The sequence below is a fragment of the Lathamus discolor genome, chromosome 7, assembly GCF_037157495.1.
Source record: "Lathamus discolor isolate bLatDis1 chromosome 7, bLatDis1.hap1, whole genome shotgun sequence".
NCBI lineage: Eukaryota > Metazoa > Chordata > Aves > Psittaciformes > Psittacidae > Lathamus > Lathamus discolor.
In genome coordinates this window covers 19,316,442-19,333,252 of record NC_088890.1, presented here as the reverse complement: position 1 = coordinate 19,333,252, position 16,811 = coordinate 19,316,442, and the positions used below count along the sequence as shown (strand labels likewise).

The 16,811-nt window shown below is 42.7% G+C and overlaps 1 protein-coding gene across 2 annotated transcripts in view; it reads right to left on the bottom strand.

Annotated features, from left to right (window-relative positions):
- The window catches only part of ARIH2 (ariadne RBR E3 ubiquitin protein ligase 2), a 31,662-nt gene that overhangs the window by 7,902 nt on the left and 6,949 nt on the right, over nucleotides 1–16,811 (bottom strand). For both annotated transcript variants that reach the window (XM_065687864.1, XM_065687866.1), the window contains 5 exons: nucleotides 6,380–6,447; nucleotides 4,623–4,686; nucleotides 2,246–2,393; nucleotides 1,474–1,595; nucleotides 501–610 (listed from right to left, as the gene is read on the bottom strand). In XM_065687864.1, coding sequence (XP_065543936.1) covers nucleotides 501–610; nucleotides 1,474–1,595; nucleotides 2,246–2,390 — 377 coding nt within the window. In that variant the 5' untranslated portion in view covers nucleotides 2,391–2,393; nucleotides 4,623–4,686; nucleotides 6,380–6,447. The remainder of the gene's footprint in view (nucleotides 1–500; nucleotides 611–1,473; nucleotides 1,596–2,245; nucleotides 2,394–4,622; nucleotides 4,687–6,379; nucleotides 6,448–16,811) is intronic.

The following is a 16,811-nucleotide window of genomic DNA, read 5'->3' as shown; positions in this document are numbered from 1 at the left end:
TATCTCTTTTATCCGGTCCCATATACACTTGGAAGTCAGATGAGGGACATTAGCATTCCCATTCAGAAGAGTATTCTTGCATGAGCCTCAAAACACACCAGACACTCTGGGAGTCAAATGCTTGTAAAAAACTTAATACCAGCAGACAGTGGTGAGGCCTCCACATCCATTACCAGAATCTCTACCAGTCACTATGTCTGTACCAAACTTTGTAACCTACCCAAGACAGGAGAAAGGCAGAACCCCTTCATTACTCAAGCCCTGCATTCCCTGGTTGTCAGAGCACCCAGCTCCCAAAGAGTCTGCGGAGCAAGGGGATGGCTGACCACCTGCAGAAGTCAAACCCAAGTATCCAATTCCTCAAGCTAACTCAAGTTACAAACAACTCCAGCAAAGCATTTGAGATGTTTCTACACTCTAAATCTGTTGGCAAACAAATGGAGTAGCTCTGAGGACAGCATACACTTCCCCCATAATCTTTAAGCTTCTCTGCTTCTTACCAGAAGACCTCGTTGCAACGATTGCACTGCACTCGCCGGGCTTTTGGCTCTTGTACCTGTATAACCATAGGGCAATCTGCACCAGGACACAGCTGCAGCTGATAATGGCTCTGTGAACATACCAAGGTGGTAAGATCAGCAGTGGGTGCGGAAGAGCATTATCTATGCAAGTTTCACCACTCCTATCCTCAAAACCATACAAGTCAATTATCTCTTGTTGAAAGAGTGAAAACTGTCACCAGGTTTTGGTTAACAGAGCAGATAAACCTCTTCCACATTAGGAGAGGGAGTACTACTTACAGCCTGTCCAGGACAGGGAATTTAAATGAAGTGTTACAGACCAAGTAAGAACAGCAACATAACCCTAAGACCCCAGCAAATCACTGAACAAACAATTTTACTCCATTTGAGCTCTTTCCCCACCCTCTCCTCATGCTGAAAAATGTATTCATCAGCTGCTCTCCTGTGGTGGCTATTCCCTCCCAAAGGGTCTCTTATTGAAGAGAGATGACACCGCTCTTTCATGCTGCTTCTTGACTGTTCCCAGTTACCAGATTGTTCCTGCACTTTCAACCTTAACAACTGCTGCTTTAATTTCAAAACACTCACATAAAATGTTACTGAAGAAGCCAATTCAGTTGGGGCACACTAAGATGAAGGACTTGTTTTAGGTTCCAAAAAATATCTATGCAAGAGCGAGAAGGACTTTAAAACTCTGATTGAAGTTCTCAGCAGCAACATTCTGAGAATTCTGAAGCACCAGCCAAGGAGTTAGTGGGTGACCTTAGAGCAAAATGTACTTTGGCAACCTGCTGGAGCATTTTGTCAGTGAGACTGTCCTACATGAGCAGCCACATCATGTTTCTCAGGGACGCTTTTGCTGCAGTTACTGCAGTTCTAATCAAAGATGCAAGACACTTTCAAATGAGATTTCTGCAAGTCATTGGTGAATTGACTGAAAAAACACACGTACCTCCACATAATCCCTGAAGAGGTAGCGCCTATATTTGTCTTTCAGTTCTTCACTAGGCAGCAATGGAAACACAAAGTCTTCTGGTGTCCGAAGTAGGCAGTCCTGAGCCATGCAGGAGACCCCTGGAAAAAAGAAAGAACCAGTTAGTTTAGCACAGTGCAACTTGGACTAAAAAGTGAATGCACACAGAGCATTCAAGGCAGTTTCCTAGGTACCATCTGTTGTTGTGGCAAGAGGGACACAACTGTGAAACAAATCTATCAGGGCTGCTGAAAAGCTGAAGCCCAGCTGTCTTCACCAAAAGAAGACAGGACCACATGTGCATCCAGAACAGCAAGTGCTTCAAATAGTATTCACAAGGTCAGATACTTCAAGTATAAAATTGCATGTTACTGCCATGCCAGCATGAAAGACAGGCTAGGAAAAGCCCAAAGCAACTCTGGCAGCTATGGGCTTCTACCCAACACAAAGTGAACATGATTGCATCCGCAAGCACTCCAGAAGCAGTGCAATGATATATCATGAGAGAAGCAAACTCCAAAGCAGCAGATTTGCAGCTTCTAACCTAGCCAGGAGTAGAGCTTTCCTGGTGGTATGTAACACTAACCAGGGATTATGGAAAGACCACTAGTTCAAGTTAAGTTTGTCACAAATACTCATTCCATGCTCCATTTTCTCATTACTGAGATGTTTTAGACCAATTCAGCCAGTCAGCACCAGAATGGCCAACATGGCAAACACAGACCCAGCACCATATCCACCTTGAACTCACCGACTCCAACACCATCCTTGACGAGCACTGTACAATGCTGCTCCCAACAGCTGCGACAGAACTGGTGCTGACAAGCCAGAGAGAGCAAGTTCTCCTTCCGGACAAACTGCATGCACACAGCGCAGTGATGGGAGGAATGTACCATTGCCTGGGAGAGAGACAAACCGGCATTACAGTGAAAGCATCCCAGCTCTGCCAAGGAATTCTCACCTCATCCACTGGCATCTTCATTGTGACAATGGTCTCTGATGAGCTGCAGGGCAGAACAGGTTCATAAGGAGCTGCTGTGTTGGGATGCTGCACTGCCCTTCTCAAGAACCTCTTTAATCTCACAGAGCACAACAGATCAGTGGTCACTGAAGAGCTCCTGCCTCTAATATAGTGCTACCCAGAACTCACCTTTACTTTTCTGGTTCCTACTCTTACCTTGTTTGAAAAATGAGGAAATACATCATGTTGTCCTTCCCTGAATTCACTGATACCATTAGCTGGGTCAGACTCTTATCATTGCTCCACAGGCCCTGGAGAGCAGCTAGAGCTGCAAGCAGGCTTAGCAGTGCCCTTTACTGGACAATGATTTTGGGTAAGAGGAGAGGCAACAGAAGCTGTAGTGTGTGTACAGAGGAAAGAGAGCTTGCAGACCATCATCTCACATCTCTTCTGTGTATGCTGCATTTGGCAAAGCAGACATCATCCCTTCAGCTGAAAAGGATTACAGGGTTTGTTTCAAGTCAGGATAATTCTGCTATAGCTGCACCAAACCACTGAGAATCAGCCTGGATCTCCCCTTGGGTAGGACCGAGCTAGTCCCTTGACAACAGATCTAGCCTTCAACACCTCTCAGCTCACCCTTGGGACCTGAAGAACTGGGTCTAGCACAGCATCATCCAAAGAAAGTCTTTACAAAGCTGTTTGTTAGCAGGAGTTTATGTTCCTGTTTCGCCTTTCCAAGAGAAGTCATACAATCATTTCTCATGTACTTAAACCTTTGCTACTCTCACAAGCTTGTGTGAGCTTGTGAGACAGCAGCCATCAGTTTCCATGCCAGAGCTGCAAAGAAGCAGCTGCATGATCCACAGCCACACACTGTTGGAGAGTAAGACCACACGAAAAAGGAAATAATGTGACTCTGTTCTCAGTGGCCTCACCTATGGACCAGAACAAGACTGAGTCTGCAACTGTGCTGATTGCCTGCATCAACTGCTCTTCTTGAATAGCACAGGCACTGCCTCAGACCTTCCCAAACTGAGCCTCTCAGCTCACCAACATAGCTTCTCCATACAGTCGCCCTACAGACACTCAATAGGAGCATCTGCCCCCAAACTATCATCATCCTGTATTAGGAGCTGAAGCACAGAGCAACTTGCTCCAGCACATACAAAAACACTGGAATGAATTACCTACCAAATCAAGTTTGTCAAGACCTTTTAACTGTAATCTCTTCCCAAAGTGAAATCATCACTGCAGTGGAGAGTATTTAAGTGACAGCTGATACAAGATTCAGACATATCTCAAAATACATGGACTAATTTGCAGGTATGTCAAATAGCAAAGACTTTTTCTGGACTCTAGGCAGATACTTTGAGTCCATGAAGCTTACTCCTGTCAGCTCTTTTAGATGCCAAATCAGGATCCAAATCCATGCCAGATCCAAAATCTCCCCTCTCCCCCAACCCAAGGAGTGTTTCTCAGATGTAATATTTTACCACTCAAAATCTGTCACATGGCAACGTGTTTCCTTTGGGGTAACTGTGGATTGTACCAAGACACTCACTGTGAATTAAACCTGTAAATAGAAACTTTGTGTTGCATGTTTAAAGAGGGGGAAAAAAAAGAATATCTAAAGACTTGTATAGCCCTGGCTGCAAAACACAAGCTGTTGGTTCAAACAGCACCACTGACTGGCTCAGCAGCAACAGCACTGGGAGATTTGGCTTAAGGATTCCTGAGCAAAAAGTCGTAATAATATGGAAAATAATAATAATTATTAAAAAGTCTCTGTTCCAGTCACAGACAAGCTCTGTTCATCCTGTGCAGCCAGAGCTTCCCTTTAGTGACTTTTACAAAGACAGCATAACTAGAACAGGCAGCCAAGCCCATGCACTCTGCTCCTTCCATCGTGTACCAACACTCACGCCAAAAAGCTGATCTTAATTTTCTTGAGGCAAGTAATTTTTGAACACCGCTCATTAAATGTCAGACACCTCTTGAATGTGTTCTCATTTAAAAAGTAAACCCAGCATTGAGTTAAGGTGTTGGACCTTAGTTTGTGAAGGGTTAACATGGGCCAGATTATGCCATTAGTAATGCAATCCTCCAGTGAGGTGGGTCAGAGGTGTCTGCCAAGGTAACAGACCAAAATAGTTAGCATACTTACATGTTTGGATGAGGTGGGCTGAACTCTTGCTTCTACTAGCAATTGGGCAGCATTAGACTTGTGTCTGAAAAGGCAATAGAAGAACGACCAAATCAATCTCTGAATACATTTTGCTTTGTTAAATTGATCTTTCTCACCTGAATAAATAATAGGCTCCGAGCAAATGGTAGGGTAGGTTTGCATACGGAAAGGGGAAACGTGTCCTGTGTAAGGATCCTTCACAGTGACCTGAACTCTCATCAACACAACTTTGAGATTTTCTTCAAGATCAGAATCAGGAACAATACTTCTTGCAGTAATGGATTAACATTTCTCTCCTACTCCTTGATGAACATTTTCCTACAATTCTCTTCCTCCCCCTGAAATATTATTTTTGAAGCTCAGATTTTGTATCCACACTCCTGGAGGAGTCCTAAGCCACTGCCCACAACAATACACTCCAGCGAGGCTCCTGTCTGCCTCCAGCTCCTTTGTAAAATCAAGCTATCTTGGTTAGGTCTTACTTCGACTTCAGTCTATTATCCAGTTAAGTATTTACTCTGTGACAGATTATCACCCTTTAGGCACAGGAAGCTGTCTATCAGCAGCCTCAGAATTAAACATGCTTTGCTCTTTGTGATTTCCATCGCAGAGGAATGTTTATATCTCAATGAACGCAGAAATAGCAGCATCACTGTTGTAACAGTGCTGTAAATCCTCCCCACTAGCAAGTTTCAGTTGTGCTAAGGAGCTTTTATTTGATAATGTCACTTTGTACCAAGACAAAAGTCTGATGACCAGATCAACTGGAAAACAACTTACAAAGTCATAAAGTAAACCCTTTCCCAAACTTCCTTGTTTAAATTTCATTAGTTAATCTGCAGAAACACCCTGAGCTGCTATGCAGGAATCTCACCCTCCACATTCCCCAGAAAACAGCCTTCACAGGATGCACAGTAACCAATGAGCCCATTACCAAAGATGCTGCAACAATATCCATATACGAGATGCATCTCCCATATGTTCTCTGGATGAAGTTGTTGGCTACAGGGCCAAAAATGGCATGGCAGCATGACTCAGCCTGATGTGGTCTCTATTTTCAGACAATGTTCAGTTCTGAGCCAGTATTTGCTGGAGGGGCTGCCAGACAGCACTGCCTCCTGACATACTTCCCATGTATGCTTGGGCAGAGCTCGAACCCTCCTTCTGAAATCAGTTGGAGGACTTTGTTACAGTGACACTGACCAAGCCACAAAGGGGCTGCACTTCTCAGTTCTCTCACACCATCTTCGTCTGCTCTCCAAATGCCAGTCAGCTTGGAGAGAAAAGCATATGTTCAGAAGGAGCAAAAACGTCAATGTGAATGTACTAGTAAAGGATACATCAGCGTAGGTTCAGTGCTGCTTTATGATTTATGGCTCATATGTTCAAAACAGAACATATGTTATCTTTATATTTGTTAAAGCAGGGAAATACAGATGCACCACTCTCAATCTGTTACCTCAAAGTTTAAGCTTAATGTATCCACAGCATTCCCAACATGATACCAAGTCCTCAAACTGCAAAATATTTGCTGCCACTACCCTCTCCTATTTACAGACTTCTTATAGGCAATGCAGCCTCAACAACACAGCCTCTGCTCCCTGAAGCGGACTGTGTGGCATGATTCAGGTTCAAAGACCCATGTCAAAATGACACCTATGGACCACCCTGAGCATTCCTGCAAAGCAAGGAGCAAAAGCATTAAGCACAGAATAAATAAGACTATTTACACTTACCTTTCCAAAATCTCTGAGATTTGCCAGTGGAAACTAACTAATACTAGCTTTGCAACGGCATGTGATACCTAGGTAGAAAAGGATAAAGTCAAGTTAGGCATGTTTTGAGGCCACACCTCTGCTTAGGTCTATGATTTTATAAAACTGGCAAGTTGTATAAACTCAGCACAATACCCCCAGCAATACTCAATTCCCATTGAACTAATAGATATAAAGTTCACAGCCAGTGCACCTGCAATACACATGTTGGAACGAAGCATGGATGTACCCAATGTATGTACATGGATGTACCCAGTGTGAGTACACAGGATGTACTCACATACTGTGTCACAACAACACAGAGAGGAAGGAATCAAGAACTCACTGGAGTAGCTTAACTACTCATAGAAGCCCCACATCCAGTCCTGGCTGTGGCCACCACTTGAGAGGCACAGACCAGGCTGGGATCAGGATCCTCACTGAGTGTGTAAAGTAGGAACCACAGGGCAGATGGATACCACTTACTGAGCGAGAGGAGCAGTAACATGCTGCAAACACAGGTATGCTGTGACAGCAAAGGGCAGGGAAAAAACCAAAACATTTTCCCAAACCTTCACTGTAGAAGAGAAAGTTTTACGCTGGACTTGAATAGGAAGCTAGAAAGCTACAGTGACAGGGGCTATTTCCATGCAGAGTTGTTTGCATTTATATGGACTCCTTGCAAACACTGGCACAGTCCACGCTACCCCCAGCATTCTCTAGAATACTGCAACATATTTAAAGTCATGTTACAAGGGTACAAGCAAACAAATTTTCCTTTGCATCTATGCATTAGTTTACTTCAGAAGGTAACAGACTGGTTTGCTAGCACAAAAAGGCTGGTACCCACCAAGACCACAGGCATCTGCTGAGCTGCTGGAGGTTCAACTTGCCTCTCAACCTCTTCATGCCCTGGAGTTCAAACAAAGGATTCGAGACACCTCTTCCACTGGAATTCCTGGAAGGCAGGCTCATGACCCCTGTCTCCTTACTCCTTTCTGTGCTAGGAAGCATGGGTGCAAGCCCAGTGGTCTGCACATTCTGCATTCAAACAATCTCTGATGTTAAAGGCCTCTACCTCTTACACTCCAAGACAAGCTATCACCACAGCACCTCTCTACCATACATATAGAAAACACAACTCCTTCCATCCTAACTGAAGGAAGAGCTCCTTCCCCTCTCCTCCCTCCCCAAAGAAGCTGTCAGTCCAAATCATCAGCTGAAAAGCCATAAGCCTTCTTGAATCCTGCCAAAAATTAACTACAGGATCCGATGTACCGGTAATACAGATACAGAGGAATCACACCATAACCCTGGAAGGAAAAATAAGCAATGGTCACTCCTTCAAAACAGACAACTCCGCATACCTGGGAGTAGCATATTCATTACTCTTCTAAATCTACCCCACTGAGGAGGTGCAGTTTCACAACACAACTGACCTATTCCTGCCATATGATACTGCCCTGGTCCTACACTGGCATTTCTCAGCATTGGATGGTGGATTCAGTGAGCTAAACCAGTGTAGCACCAACACACAGCACAGATGGAGTTTTAACTGTCTCTCATCCACCTCTGCTTTGTGATTTGCCCGCTTTGCTGGCCACTAAGACATCCCAGTAATAAAAGAGTAATTTTCAATGCTTAGATAATCCCTTTCCTAGAACTGAAACATCAGCTCTGGTGTGTCACCTTCCTCAACTTCACCGGTGACGTGTCCCTCAGAAAACAAAGGCTGCCCTCCCTCCGGGCACAAAAGCTGGGGATGAGCTGGAGCGTGCCAAGCAGGGCTGCTGCTGACAGCACATACAGTCTGCTCCAGTTATTCCACATGAAGTGCAACAACCAGCCTTGGACAGGTTTGTTATCTTAAGCCCCCAGCCTGGCAGACCCAGACAGACACCTTTGACTTGCTTGTACAAGGAAGACATCTGCATTTCGAGTTTGTAAAACAAACAAGCATGAAGAATGTGGTCTCTACAAGACTGGCTTCCTGCAAATGCAAACCACACACTAATGAATCACTCTCTAACAGCAATGAAATTACCCCTCAGTAGCAGTAAGGAAGAACTACCATCCTGACAAACCACATGACTGAAATATATGTAATACATGAAAATGAGTATTTTTCAGTTGGGTTTTCAGAGCCTGAGATGTAGCATACACTGCAGTATCACGACTCCATGAAGTTACTTGTTCTCAGACAAGGAACCAAGTACATTCAAGAATGAAGATGTATAGAAAGAGACATATAAATACCAGCATATGCATTTCTGGGAACTAACAAACTATCCTAACGGAATCAAATGCTTTTTAAGTCAAACTATTTGTCAGGCAACATGTGGAATCAGTGCTCCAGAAAGATGCCATATTAACAGATCTAGAAGAATAGAAATGGTCGCAGAAGCTTTATTATTTTGCTCCAACTGCAAACACTGTCAGGATCAGCTGCAGGTAGTGCTAATTTTATTACTTTTATAATAAAAGCAGCCAAGAATAAAACATTTTCAATTCACAAAGCTGAGTTCATCTCATTTCATAAAAGCCCTGAAGCACAAAAGTTTTTGATACTACCTGGTTGGAGTACATGTCATCTTGTACAGAAAAGTCCCAGAGTCAGCAACGTACCCCGAGTCTGCTTGGCATGGCAGGACTAGTTCTTACATGATAAAGATAGATAACATGCAAACTGGAAGAAAAAGGAATGGGAAAGGAACAGGTAACTGATGAGGCTGGGAGCTTGCCTGCTGTGTGGTCTCACCCCATTACAATCTACGTCCTGCTCACCACCAGCAAGGCTTGGAATGCAGAAGGCGAATGTGAATATACCCATCAGGGGACAACACTACTGGAGAGATTCGAGAAAACAAGCATGAAAAGAAAAATGATTCAACAAAAGCCTGCTCCTATTGACTAGCAGCACTCTCCATTCTCTTCAATGACTGTATATTCACAACGAGTGAATGATTGTACCAAGTCAGCCAGTTCTTCCACAACACCACCCCAGAATAATTGAAGTATTTCTATGTAAGCAGGAGCCAAAACATGCTGTGTGCAGAAAAATACCACTGTGATCATAAGTTGGGTCCACGCGTACATAATTTATTACCTTACAGTACTGGAGAAGCAGTGCACAAGCAGATACTACTGGCTGAACTATTCAGTTAGAAGACATCAATGACCCCTCCATAAGCACCCACTGCAGCCTCTCAGCTTAAGAAATACAAGTCTTGGTTGCTGTCTAGGCACACTGTCCAATACAGCATTTCCTGGACAGTCAAAAGTTTCACACAATAAGAGACCTCAAACTTATAAAACACGTCAGAAAGAGCTACGATTCAGTCTCCTACCAGTCACTGGGTGCCCCAAGAACCTCAGCTTATCCAGGAACAATAATGCTTTCTCTCGGACACAAAACAAATCATAGCATCATAGAATAGTTTGGATTGGATGGGACCTTAAAGTTCCAACCCCCTACCATGGGCATGGCGACCTTCCAGTAGGTTGCTCCAGCCCCATCCAACCTGGACTTTGAATAAATTAAAAAAGTTTTTGATAATGGTCAGCTTTGTTTAAACTCTCCTATTCTTGTTTCAGAATACTAAGACCCAAAAAAGATGAAGAGATAGCCTACTTGGTGTCTTGCTGGCAGCAGGTCATTTCAGTAAAACAGAAGACACAGAAGGGAATAGCATATTCTAGATGTTGCATGACTATGTTAGTTTTTGTCTGCAAGTGATGAATTGTGCCAGTACTTCCATACAACTTGACTTCTCCAGAACTCTTCTTGCTGTGATTATTAAAGTTTAGAAGATGAAAGCTGAAAGCAGTAGACATGCTACAAGATTTCTTTCTTTCCCTCCTTTCCATTTCCCCATTTTCTTACCACCAGCTTAAAAGTTTAACATCAAAGATCAGCTCAGTCTAAATCTGAACCTGGAAAATTTGAAGCTGAAAGAAGCTTGAAGATCAGGCTTCTTTCTTCATAATGGGGTAGCAAAGCTGAGAAAAAGAGTATCTTATCCAGCATGCCATTTCCAATTGTACCTTAAAACAGGAATCTGATCACCACAGAAGCCTCTTCCAAACCTCTGTCAGCTTAACTCTGACTTACCTGTGACAGGAGGCTGCTGATTGCCAGAAACGGGGAGCAAATGCTAATGTTTATCACTGCACTTGAAAAGGGGTGCAGTGCATACGCACACAGGATGGGGGCCGGGGGAAGCTGCATAAGGGAAATACTCTACAAGAGTTGTAAAGAATCTTGAAAAATTTACAAAGTGCTGGATAAAATTAGCTTCTGAAAGTAGAACAAGGCAGAAATGTCACTGCATTAAATACACATCTATTCACTCTCTGCAAGAGAGCACAGTATTTGTTTTTTCTTATTATTTCTATCACCATTTATCGCCTGGGTTCTTTACTCTGCAAGATAAGCAAAATTCTCACACTCTGAAGTGAGAGTCTGGCACTCTTTAGGACAAGGCTGTATCAAAAGAACAAAAATATCAAACCAAGAACAAAGTATCAAAGAAGCTCTGCAGGTACCTTGTGTTTAGAGAGCTCTAAGACAATTGTGCCTCAACTTGCATCCTTAGATAAGCCAAACTGTTTGAAGAGCTGAAGCTTCGTGGCTCTACAGCAGAACATCTTTCCAACCATGCCACTCTGACAGTTGCTAATTCAGACAGAAACATCTCCTAAGAGCTCAAAAACCACTGTCTTTTGTAGAGCTTATATTCTACAGAACCCTTTCATGCATATGTATGTTGCATGCATATTTCATGAGCTCATTTCACTTCTCTCCAAGGGATGGCCTATTTTTTGGAGGTGTGTTTCAATCCTCACTTTCACAGAGATATGGTATCAGGAATTCAAAACAAGAATCATCACATGATTCTCAAAGAGATTCAATTCAGAATGAGTTGGAGATATTATGATCTGGTTGGGGCTGACATCCCATGGCTTTGCATCAAGCTGACAATTCCTGTTGGATCAGGGTTGCTAAGATGAACACAAACCTGGCATGAAGAAATGCAGCTTCTATTTCTTGTCCTTCCTCTAATCAAAGGTTTTTATCCAAAGAGATTTAAGCAAATAGGATTAATCTTGAGAAGCATTTCTTTTAATCCATGAATGGTTTTTGTTAGTTCTACAAGGAAAGGATGAACTTGGGAAGGTATCAGTTTGTGTGTTACATCGAAACTTCTAAAAACCCACTCTTCAACCTTTTCAACAGTAAAAACAGACAGCAAGAGCCTCTGAAATTGTTGCTAGTGGTGAGCAACTATGGGCAAAAGAGAGACTGAACTGAGATGGTGACAGAGAACAACTTAGAGAGAAACCATAATTTGTACTGAATAATTTTGCTGAAGAAAAAAACCCCTTCAGACATGCTTTATTAAGGCTACTGAGGTAAGGAAGGTGACCCACAGACAGAAAAAACACTGGTTTATACACATTTCTCTTGTGGAAAGGAGCTCTGACTCTCTCCACACCCCACTGGAAGAAGGTTTCTGACTGCCCTGTTTTTACTGGAGGTTTTCTCAGAAAACTGCAGAAACATTAGGAATTAAGAAGAAATAAAAGGGCAACAAAAAGCTTTTTTTTGGACCACATTTTCTCCTTTGCTCTGATCTACCTCTCTTTCAAACAGACTTCCAATATGCAATCCTGGTAGAAAAAAAACTCTTGAGGTTTCAAGGTCTTGAGCTGTGATTAATGTCACATCAGTGTTCAACATCTTGCAAAGTCCTCTGTTAACTGTTACAGGTTTCTGAGCATTAGAAGGCTGTTTATAAAATTGAATTCAAATTAATTTCACTTATCAAGGATAAAAAGACAAAGTCACAACAAAACCTGTTCTTTTATTTTGGGTTCAATCAGGCTGAAAATTGTCAGAAACAGCCTTCCACCTTTCCACTCACAGTATTGCTTACAATTTGTCTGACATTTCAGGCCCCCTCCTGATTACAGACTACAGGGAAAGAAATACATTTTGGAATTTGTAGTCTCAATACCATGGAAAAGGTTTGACAAGCAGCAGTACATGAGCTGTGCTTCACAACAGGGTTTTAATCTGTACCCCGTCACTCACCCTCTGGCATGCAGAGATCTGGTGTCAGTTCACAAGATTAGAAGCATATTAGGGAGGCAGAGTGCAGACCGGGAATGACAAATACTGCTGGTGTTATACACATGATTTGTGAAATCACCAGTGCATAACCTAGTTGGCCACATACTCAAGAAAGGGGATCTTGGGTTAAATTCTAACTCCTTCTCCACACTTACATATTGCTTTAATCCATCCACTCTCCTACACAGGATAGCAACAATTTCAGCTGCAGCTGCCAACAAACAGGATCAGTAGGACTCAGCTAGGAAATCTCAGCATATGTATTTCTCAAGCTGTTAGGCCATCCTGGGGAGATTCAGAAATAAATTACAAAAAATAAGACTTGAGCAAGACGCTATGCCAGAGGCATTACAAAATAGCTATGAGATTCCTTCTTTGAAAGATTCAGAGCAAAAGAAATGCAGCAAGAAAGCTGTAAGACAGCACACAGATAAAAGATTGACATGAGACTTCCCAGCTGTACTCACTGCAGCTATTCTTTCCAACCTAATGTAGTGTTTGCGAGCATCAGTGCCCCATGCACGTTACACTGTGCTCCCTATGTGCTGCCAACACACCCCATGGCACTCAGCTCAGCCCCTGCCTAGGTGTTTTCCCAGCAAAACTCAGAAGTGGACAATTCCCTCTGGTTGACAGGAAGGAGGATTCTGAGGATACACAAGGAGGAAGCAAAGGACAGGTAATAACCTGAGTCCACACAACTGTGACTCCCAGTCACTCAGGACACAGGGCTGGTAACTCAAACTGGAAAGCACTGGCGCATGCACGCAGCAGGGCACAGGGTTTAGCTAAGTGTGCAGTGAGTATTGCCAAACAACACAGTCCTTTCCTTGACAATTCCAGCTTCCAGGGTGTTTTTCTTCTGTTATAAAAAGAAGGGGAGGAGGAACAACCGTGTAAGCGAGTATTTCATAGCACACAGCCTAGCTCCCTCCCGCTGCACCATTCTTAACAGGCACAACACCCTGGTTTGGCAATGTGCTTTAGCTGCTTCATGGCACTCCTGTGATCCTGTTGTCCAGCTGTAAGCTTGCAACATGAAACAGTTACTGAAAGATTGTTTTGGCATATTTAATGACTTGTGTCTTGCCTCTACCTCCCACCAATATCATACTCATCAACAGCTGTGAACAGACTTCAGCTCTGCTCCCTGCAGTCACACTGACTGCAAGATACACTTAAGGCATGAATCACAAAGAAATGTGTGGGCTATAATCACCCTCCACATTCGTGGCTCATTTTCCCAATCAAGTCGAGAAATTTCAGCAATAAGGAACAAAACCGATTTCTCTCCTCAAATGACTTAGAATCATAGAATAGTTAGGGTTGGAAAGGACCTTAAGATCATCTAGTTCCATCCCCCCTGCCATGGGGCAGGGACACCTCACACTAAACCATGTCACACCAGGCTCTGTTCAACCTGGCCTTGAACACTGCCAGGGATGGAGCATGGGCTTCATGAAATTGTCACAAGGTCAGGGGTCTCCAGTCAGCTGTTATCTTCCTCTTCCTGGCCAGAAGTCTATGAAAAACTACTACACCTTTTCCTAAAGACCTTTAGGAGTCAAAATAAAGCACACACTAATGACAGTTATGGACATACTCATGCTCTCTTGATGTTTAACATACTACTGGAGTAAAGGCATTCTGAATCTGATAGGCAACAACACAGTTTTTATACAGCAGAACTTCCAGGTTCTTCCTGCTGAGGAACAAAAAGTGAGTAAAGAACAAAGGTATGGCTCAAATGCACGTGCTCCAAAGGATTTCAGCTTCAGCCTGGATGCCCCACATAACGTTGGCTTGATATTAAAACACAGAACGTGGTACAGATATAAACCTGACTAATCTAGGGTTTACAGGTATTTGGAAATAGCATGTTATCATTGCCAAACAGCACCACAGGGGTTTGTGGAGAAGTCAAATTTGCCTGTCAGGCCCTACCGTTTATTGTAAATGATGTTTAAATATTTACTGTTTACTAATATATACTTACATTTACCAATGTTGGTTCTTATGGACATTAACTTTGAACATAAATTTTTCAAACCCTGTTCTTATATATATGCGTGTTAATATTTCAAGGGGCTTCCATATGTCTCCTGTACTTGAGGAAGTTGGGTATGGCTCATCTTTTATGACTTCCATTTTATGTTGCATGTAAGTTTAATGAAGCCATTATGGCACCAAAAAAATGACAAGCATGCCACACAGCAGGTTTGTTCAGATAAGCATCCCACACCACATGCTTGGTCATGGTCTGCACAGCAATGCAGGGAGGCACATGCTGGTGTTTTGATAACTGGATCTTTACGGACTTTTTGGGATCGCACTGAACAGGCATCCTGCAAGTGCCAGCTCCTGTGGGCAGGGCTGCTCACAGAGGTTGCCAATCTCCATGCAGATGACTCTGGATCTGCTAAACACGGTATTTGAAAAGGACCGCTGCCAGCGTTCACCAGGCAGCTCTAAAACTCACTGTTCTGTGTCAGCGCAATTTGAGTGTGGGGAAGTTTCAGGGGGACGTGTTTTTCTGTGCAAAAACTAATCTGATTGCATTAAAAGATGCGACATCAATGAGGTGAGCAAGAACATATGAAAAACTGTTTTATCTCTGAAAAATCCATAGTGATAACATGGATTAACAGATTCAGAACTATGTCATGTCATCAAATATTTTTTGCATCTACCAAGTTTTATTCTTCAAGGAACAGGGGAAAAAAAAATACCTCACAACACAAGCTGTTATTTCAAGAAGGAGAGGAAGTAAACTTTTTGCTGTCTGGTAAATATCTGCACATTACCTGCTTTAGCAAAGTGAAAATTCCAAGTTCTTCAACTTTACAGTTCCTTTGGTTTTCATGGAACAACTACATCAGTATCACTTGCCTGTAATACACAACTATCTTTTCCTTGTTCCCTTGTACATGCAGAAATATCTTAGCTTCATGACTGACAACCAGCTTCTAAAAAGATCTGCAGTCTATGAATAAATCCTTACTTGACTGTAATTGTTTTATCTAGTGGTTTATATCACGAGTTTTAAAAAACTATTGCTAAAACCTAGAAAGATCCATGTCACCACTGAGACAGAGCAACTACTGCCAGTCATGTGGAACAGCACAGATATTCCAGACTTGCATCGAGACTCCCAGCAGAGCCAGGAAGTGTCATTCACAAACAAAAACAATATGACATCATCACACACTTAATCGCTTGCCAGTGACAGGGTCAACTTTGTTTGCACAACTGTTGCCCATCATACTGTTTGTATGCATGGACTGATACTGCCACACCAGGATCCACGACCACTCAATGATCACTAACAGTTATCTTGAAAACAAACTTATTGCTATGCTATTTCAATTCACTATTTTTGAAAGATAATGGAAGTTATAATTAGGTCTACTTTTGAAAAAGAACTGTTGTGATTCCTTTTCTGGTCTGCAGGCAATACGTGCCATTCTGCTTTCAAGAGCATTGCCCTTAACAAGTGCTGACTGCTGGTCAAGTGACCTTTTGAGGAATGAAAAGTGATCTGCTTCAATTCACAGGCCTTTTGGTCACAGAATCACAGTTTTGGATATCAGTTTGAGATTTTCTTCTGGCACATTGCAGCAGAGATAGCCTGTCCTAATTTTAGTCAGGGTATTAACTGAACCCTGCACAAACAGGCCTCCAAATTAACAGCACTAACCCAGAAGCAAATATTTCCTCCTCTTTTCTTGGAAAGCAAGGACTTTAGTTCTTACTAAAACCAAAATAAGGAGAAACTTTCAGAGTACTATTTGCAAAGTCCCTCTTGCTTCTGCATCGTTCTGGGATAACCACTACTATAGTTGCAAACCTGCCACACAGCACAGCTGATTCCTTCTACCACTGCACTGTTTGTACTGGCTTTTCTATGCTCTAATTCCCTACCAGATAAAAAAAAAAAGACAGTCGGAAAAAAAATCAAGGTAAAAGTTTCCTATGATAGTAAAAGATGCAAGAACATCCAACTACATACTGGGTTTCATGCTTTTATCAGATTTCAGCTTTTCACTGATTTTTGTCTCCCTGGCACAAATAAAAAGCAAGCACTGCATTCACACTTTTAACATATGCAGAGCCCTCACACCTGACCTGAGGTTCACCAGCCAATACAAGGTTTGCTCACTCATCTGTTTAGCTTCAGTAGGAGTGAGAACAAAGTCAGCTGTAACTCATGTGGAATTAAGTTAGCCAGGAGGGTTTCCAAGGAGGATCACTCTTCACCTCCACACTTTTAAGAACATAGGA